The sequence below is a fragment of the Protopterus annectens genome, chromosome 3.part1 (genome assembly GCF_019279795.1).
Source record: "Protopterus annectens isolate FY-2018-M chromosome 3.part1, PAN1.0, whole genome shotgun sequence".
Lineage (NCBI taxonomy): Eukaryota > Metazoa > Chordata > Ceratodontiformes > Protopteridae > Protopterus > Protopterus annectens.
The window spans coordinates 1,733,983,508-1,733,991,378 of record NC_056732.1 but is presented as its reverse complement, the minus strand read 5'-3'; the positions used below and the strand labels follow the sequence as shown (position 1 = coordinate 1,733,991,378).

The following is a 7,871-nucleotide window of genomic DNA, read 5'->3' as shown; positions in this document are numbered from 1 at the left end:
TGAGAGAGATGTTGCCTATTTGCGATGAACTTGGCAATTTTATTATAGCATAAAATCTAGTTTGGATTTAAGATTGGCCTGTATGTTGGTAAAGAGGGGAAGCACCATAGAAAAGTGAGGGGAGCAGAAAGGAGAAGGCAATGGCTAGTTCTGAGGTGTAATTTAGGAATGTTTTATGACAGTATAGTGTACCTAATTTTTGGTGGTTTTTTGATGTTGCTGTGTATGTGCAAGTCAAAAGTTAGGTGTTGATCCAGAGTTACACCTAGGAGTTTCATATGTGTGACTACCTCGATGGTAGTGGTATCTTGGTAGAGAAAAGTGAAAGAGTCTTTATTTACAGAAGAAGACTTCTTGGGGGTAAATAGCATCAATTTGTTTTTCTTAGGGTTTAAGGCAAGGCGGTTATTAGCCATCCATGTTTTTGTGGAGCTGAGTGCTGATTGGGTTAGTTTCAGAAGTTCAGGTGAGAAATTAGCAGTGCCAGTGATAGTGGATTCATCTGCATATTGGATGATTGTAATATGGGTTAGAGTAGAGTGGATATCATTGATAAAAATGCTGAAGAGCAAAGGACCTAAGATAGATCCCTGAGGTACTCCAGTGGTGGTGCTGAGGAAAGGAGAGAAAGAATGTAGCCATATGGTGGCTTTGCCTGTCAGTGAGGTAATTAGTGAACCAGTGTATGGTGCAGGGAGAGATTCCTAAGTTGGATAGTTTTTGTAAGAAGGATAGAATGGGAGATAGTGTCAAAGGCTTTGGAAAGGTCAAGAAATAGAGAAGAGACCAGTTTCCTGGAGTCTCAAGCCTGATTGATAGAGTTGCTGAAAGATATGAGAGCTGTAGTGGTACTATGTCCAGGTCTAAAGCCATGCTGTGTTGGTGACAGTAGGTTATTGCTGAGTAGAAAGTGTTGGAGTTGGCTGTGAATACATTTTTCTAGTATTTTTGAGATGGGAGAGAGAATGGTGATGGGTCTAAAGTTGGTGATGTCTGTATTGTTACCACCTTTGTGCAGTGGGATGAGGAATGCCTTTTTCCAGATGGAGGGAATATAAGACTCTTTGACTGACCTATTAATGAGTATGCTGACAGGATAGGCAATGGAGCTTGCAGCTATTTGAAGGACTTCTGGGGGAAGGTTATCGGGGTGGTAGTGCAGGGTTTTAGTTTGAGTAGTTTCTTAACTGTGGCAGTAGGGATAGCTGCAAGAGAGAAGTTATTAGAGTGGGAAAGGGAGGTATTTGTTGTTGAGGGCTCTGCTTGATTAGGCTGGTTGTGAGGAAAATTGGTGGTAAGATTTGCTATGATATCTATGAAATATGTGTTGGAGTGCAAGACCTCAGTAAAACGCAGTTACATTTGGTATCATATATAACAATGGCTAGAAGGTTTTAACTTGTACACTGTTTTAGGTTGAAGACTAAGGATAGAATATAAATAATAGAACCATTTTAGTAACTCTAGGAACTCTATAGAGTACATTGTTTTAGTAAACTGATAAAGAACAGCAGGACACAGTCTAAACAAATAGCTTGAAAGGCTCAATAGAAAAATAAGGAAGTATTTATTTTTTTTACAGAGAAGATATGCCCAATGAGGTGAAAGCATCAAAAAGGCTTTCACTTTAAGAAAATAGTGGACAAGCCTAAGGCGTTTATTTTGCTGCATAGAAGAAAACATACATAAGCAATTGGTTATGTACAAAATTCAGGTAATAGAGAAGGTAGCAGAAATGTGCATAATAGTGTCACGCAAGTAATTCTTATCTCTCATCAAAATCTGTTTGTATTATTAGCAGTTATCAAAGAAACAACTGCACATCACCTGTTATAGTATCCCCAGGGACCTTACCACATAATTGTACCTCATGTTTTACTATAAACAGTAACTATAATTGTACCTCATTCTAGGAAAAATACTGAAGATTTCATTTTTTTAATTATCATGTAATATACTAGTTTAACTGTACTTGGAAGAGCTCATGATAAGTGACTACTAACATACATCTGTCTTCCTATCTATAAGAGTGTGTGTGTGTGTGTGTGTGTGTGTGTGTGTGTGTGTGTGTGTGTGTGTGTGTGCGTGTGCGCAAAACACATATGTCAGAACAGATTACACTCAAATGCAACTAGTAGAGAAATGGAAGATGGTTTGTTCTGCCACATGCATCACAAAATCTTACAGTAACCTTGCCTGTTCTAGCAGTGTGCACATGCAGGGGAACAGACAAAGCTAGATGTGCGTGCCTATCTCTTTAAATATGTAAAGAAATGCTTCCCCCGCCTTCTTCACAGCTTTATGTCATGAATATTAATCAGGTTACCAGCACAGTGGATGAGCCCATTTCAGAGGCAGACAGGAAGTGTGTTTTATAAAGAGTTCATTTGAAAAAAGTCTTGGTCTTTACACAAGAACAACCATACCTTGATTTTTTTTTTGTGATTATTTATTCTTCATGTACTTGTAGCACTTACAAAAAGCAGTTTAAGTTCCCAAATACTGTGGCTTGTGGATCTGGAGGCTGGAACAAGGAATCATGAAGTTGGAGGTAAGAACTTTCTAAATGATGAAAAAATCTACTTCTCTGTACTGATGTCCGTAATTTTGTTATACTCTCAAAGGCAGTCGGACTTGAATTTACAAACAGTGCATGTTGTCTTGTAGAGCAGAGGTCGGGTAAAAATAGGGGACTATAAAGTTGTAGCTAACTCTGATCTTCAATGAGCCACAGGAGGAAATGGTTTTATATTACATGAACATTCTTTGTGTTTCTAATCTTGAAGCAGAAAGGGCAGCAGTGTTCTTGTGTTTCTGCACTTGTTAGTTTTACGTTTTTGAGGTTAGAACCAGTATCATGTGCCTGTAGATAAGAGATGCGAAGAACAGTAGGAGCTGTAGGGAACCGAGCATTTGGATACTTATCTCTGATTTAAACAAGCACTGCAAAGTAACACAAAAATTAAGCTAAAATTCAACTGTGCTGCCCATATTTGCAGTCTTATTTGATAATGTTCAGTATTTTAGCAGTTATATATTCCTTTATTTGCAAACATATGCTGTCAAAATATGCAAAAGAAAATTGAGAAAAGAAAAGTAAAATCAAGGTAGGGAAGCTCAGTGACATATAGGTTTAAGTGCCACATCATAAATCATGGTTGTCCAGTTCTTTTCTCGGTTGTGGTCCTCCCTGTGCCCTTGTTGGTGTTTGCCTGGTGCTGTGATTTCCTGCCTCTTCCCAAACGTGCTATAGCTGAATTGATGTTCCTGCAAGGTGTGTGTGTGTGTGTGTGTGTGTGTGTGTGTGTGTGTGTGTGTGTGTGTGTGTGTGTGTGTGTGTGTGTGTGTGTGTGTCTAGGCATGTGTGTCATTTGTAATGTACTGGCACCCCATTCTGGATTAGGATTTCTGCCTTATGCCCGCAGAGTGGTAGAAAAGGATCTAGAAAAATAATATAACACATACTGCTATGATGTTGCCAGTTTTAGGGTTCTTGGAGGAAGGGTGGCTGCCATCTTTATTAATGCCTCTAAATTTAAAAGAAATATCAAATTAATTAAACAAAAAAGAAACACAGGAAACTGTATAGTCAAGTTACTATTACAACTAACTGACTGCCCCCAGAAAGTAAAATGAATAAAATGACTGGCATATGTTTTGCTACTGTTGACATTCTGAAAAATGCTGCTACTGTAACAAACCTCCTCGCAAGAGTTGCAGTGAAGCAGGGGGTCAGGGGATGGGTTGCAGTCCCACTTACATGCTAAAGCAAGTTGAAATGCAGTCTTCATTTCATAAGTTATACTGCCTTCTAAGAGAAGTCACAAAGAATTGGGAAGGGAGGTTTAACAAGGATAAAGGAGTCACTTATATGTGTGTGTGTGCTTTTAGAGCTATGTAATATATGTGTGTGTATATGTATGTATGTATATATATATATATATATATATATATATATAAAACTACTTTTCTTGTTAGAAAACACACTTCTTTGAACAAGAGAAACTCGAGACCCACTTTAGAGAAAGTGCACTGAACCAAAAGTGCACTTTTGTGAAAATCAGTTTAGCGAAGCATGGTACAGTGGGGATAAGGAAATATACGTTTCCCCTACTGTAGTGTGATCTCAGAGTTAGTATATGTAAGTATTGGCGGTATGGGAAGTGCAGAGGAGTTTGCCCCCCTGCAAAAGTGTGTTTCATGTTGCCGTACCGGACCTCCGCTACTTATATATACTAACTCCTAGATCCCATTACAGTGGGGAAAAGGTATATTTCCTTATCCCCATTGTACCATGCTTATGTAAACTGATTTTCATGAAAGTGCACTTCCAGTTGTCCACTTTTTCTAGTGTTTGTGCATGTGTGTGTGTGTGTGTGTGTGTGTGTGTGTGTGTGTGTGTGTGTGTGTGTGTGTGTGTGTGTGTGTGTGTGTACATATAAAGATATATATCCAATCTACAGCTCATATTACTTTATGTCAGGCTACAACATGGCAAGAATTCAGCAGGTGAGCATGAAAGAGCCACTTCTATATCTGATAAATTCATGCCTTGCACCAGGGTGACTTTAATGGAAATTGTACTATTTCTTTTAGTCACATGTAGCACACAAGGATATTTTTTAACCTGTAATCTGGCGACAACTGAGCAGATGCACAATTAGTACTTTTATGAAGCAATACACATTGTTATAACAAGAGTAATAGCAGGGGATGAGGGGGGCATTTGCATCACTGTATTTTCATAATGATGATGTTAGTAACATCAGTGAGTCACCAAGACCATTCACAATTCTGTGAAAACTAGGGTGGGAGATACTACTTCAGTATAATCCCCTCGTGGCCCTGAATTGTATTATGTGGGTAATTCAAAAATGAATAATTGTGAAATTGACCACCTTATCTTTTGCTGCAAAGCTACAGATCAAGGAAAAGATTGGAATTTACTACAGTTTGGGTTAATGAGGGACTTAGACACCATAAAAATGTAGAGATATAAATCATAAATGTAAATCTTGCAGGTCAGCTGTACCCCACCGAGTCTAAGAAACCTGTCACTACATGGATCTTTCTTATTCACACCTAAAACTGTATCATTTGATTTTAATATGCTTTGCTAAACTTCCAAGTTATGCATTTGCCTTTTCTTCAAATTTTGGACCTCCTCCTCAGCTCAGATTGTGGTGCAGACTGTAGGATTTATATATAGATATGCCACTACTGTTTTTTGGATCATAACAGAAATGTGAGTGGCAATTAAGTCTGATAAAACCTGCAGCAGGTGAACTAAAAAAATGCAATTTTTTTCTGCAGTAAGTGACTGTTCCTTACCATGAGTATAGTTTAAGCTTGAACCCATTTTTCTATGAAGATATGAAGAAAGACTATATTATTTGTATACTGATTTGTTTTCCTTTTGCTACACAATACAACAATTAAACTTTGGATGTGAAATGTGTGACTCAGATGTGAAAATGTAATCACAGGATGTGTGTCTATTTCCTGCTGGAAGCTATGGGCCATAAAAAGAGCAATTAGATTTTTTAGAGCAAGTAGGTAAGGGCATTACTATGCAAATGTGAGTCTCCATTTATATCTGTGGTTACTGTAGAAAAGATATAAACTATTGTTGGTGGACATCTTTAGAAAATTGCCCAGACTTTACAATTTTGATGATGCAGTTGTCTCTGCTTTTATTCTGAAAATTCAACTATTGCAGCTTATTTCTCAGTAATGCTTCTAGATAAGAGTAGCCAGGAAAAAAATAGCGGGAACCATCTGGATGGCTAATCTGGGGTGAGAGAGAGTGAGAACATTTTACTTTATTTAAAGTATATTTACAGTGAGCAAGAGAACACTAGAATGCCCTAAAACTTGAGAGAGTGGTAAGAAGGATGTTTGGGGAACTAGAACTTTCCTTATGTACCTTATTTCCATACCTGGCTCGGCCACATATCTGTTTGTTGTCCTCACACATGTTGTTTTGAGGCCCTGTAATTCTTCTTAACTCCACCTATTTTCTCCTTTTTGTGGGGTGCTAGAGCCCTGAGTAATTTTGAGAACTGTTGTGCTTTCTCCCCAGTCAACACCCAGGTTCTGCCTGGTTTGTGTTGACCTTAGAGCCATCTCTAACCATTGCTTGCAGCTGATTGTGGCAAACAGTGGTTTATGCTGTGGGCTGACTGTTTCACTGTGGATGAATTTGCAATCACTGATTCTAAGCCAGTGCACTTTGCTTACTATGAGGAAGTCTACCTGAGTTGCATGTTGGCCACTCTTGTATATAATCTTGTGACTGTTTCTCTTTCTAAACCATGTATTGGCTGCTATCAAGCCATTTGATAGACAGAAAGCTAGAATGGCCTCTCTTCTTTATTTCTGTTGCCCCACCCATGTGTACCCAGGTAGTCCTCCTATCCTTTTCTGTCTGTCCTATGTGCATTCAAATCACCCATTATCAACAACAATTCAAGTTGTCCTGCTTTATCTAATAGGTCCTGCAACTGCTGTATGAATGCACTCTTTTCCTCACTATCACAACCCTGCTGTGGATCATATACTGAGATTATGAAAACTGCACTATCATTAGGCTGGAGTCTGATTGCCATCAGACTGTATTAATTCCGATGATATCCCTCCCTACTTTCTGAAACCTCCCTCTTAACACAGTTCCCAAACAATTTTTAAACTGTTCTCCTCCTGAGTAGTAGACTCTGGATCCCAAGCCAAGTCTCTTTGCTGCACTGCCATTCCATCTTGTGTCTTGGATTCATAGGATGTCCAGCTTCTGCCACCATCATGTCATCCACTTCCAAGCTGTGCTCTGTCAGTTAACCTACACTGAGTGTAGCAATTCTTTGTTCATGTTTGGCAGGTTGATTTGTTTTTCATCCAGGTTTTGGGCAACAGAGCTATACCAAGTAACCCAGGCTGGGCAACTGGACACCGGCCGGCCAGTAGCTCATTGATCCAGGACTGCTGAGCTTTAAGTTGGGCACACACTAGCTAGTAAGGCCCATACACCCCTCCCACTGTTAGCATAGGTCCCTGGCATAGATCAGAGTAGGCCTGATCCTCAACCCACTTATCACTAACAAATACTCATGTCCATTTTGGCAACATTAGTCAACATGACCAAATCACCTAGAGCCACATTTTTCACTATTGAGTGGCTATCTCTACCACGGCATTCAGTGTTCTCCTATCTTGAGGATATTGCACACCAGAGTAGATTCCCAAAGTGGTTGGTCTGTACAAATCTTCCCACTATATGGCACCATGTAGCATCTATGCTGCTGCCCACAGCTACATTTATTAGTGAGTTTGAGATGGAAACACTCAGCATATTTTTTGGTGGTGGGAAGAACTCTATAGAGGCACAAGAAGAGCTTAGACTTGTGATGTAGGGAGGTTTTATCTAGTGCTGTCCGAAGCTTGATGGGAGAACAGGAAAATAAAACGGTTCAAGTTTTGTAAGCAACATTCCTGCCCTCTTAAGTGTATTAGGAGAATGAGAATTCATCCAAAAATCTCAGAAGTGTATTTGGGACTGACAGAGACTAGAGTGGAGACATTTGTTGAGGTGGTGACTGAATGGGATTGTTGGTGACAGATGCCATGTGAGGCAGATGAGAGTGGTCATCACATGAATGAAATTCTCGTTCAACATGCTACAGAACACAATACTTGTGATCCCTCCATCGTGGCTTGATTTATATTACTGTGTTTGTTTTTATTTACAAATATGTTGGTACGTAGTACAGTGAGTATTGCTGAGGAGGGCGTCGTAACTACTCATTGGAGGAGTGCTGTTCTTCTCAATTCGTCTTTTGTTAGGGATTATTCCAGAGTACATCAGCTGATTAAGCAGA

At 39.3% G+C, this 7,871-nt stretch overlaps 1 protein-coding gene across 1 annotated transcript in view; it reads left to right on the top strand.

Moving 5' to 3' along the window:
* Window positions 1–2,353: 2,353 nt before the first annotated feature.
* The window catches only part of LOC122798651 (zinc finger protein 260-like), a 388,866-nt gene continuing 383,348 nt past the window's right edge, over window positions 2,354–7,871 (top strand). Inside the window, 1 exon segment of the mRNA XM_044067734.1 lies at window positions 2,354–2,551. Within this exon segment, the coding sequence (XP_043923669.1) occupies window positions 2,540–2,551 (12 nt within the window). The 5' untranslated portion in view covers window positions 2,354–2,539.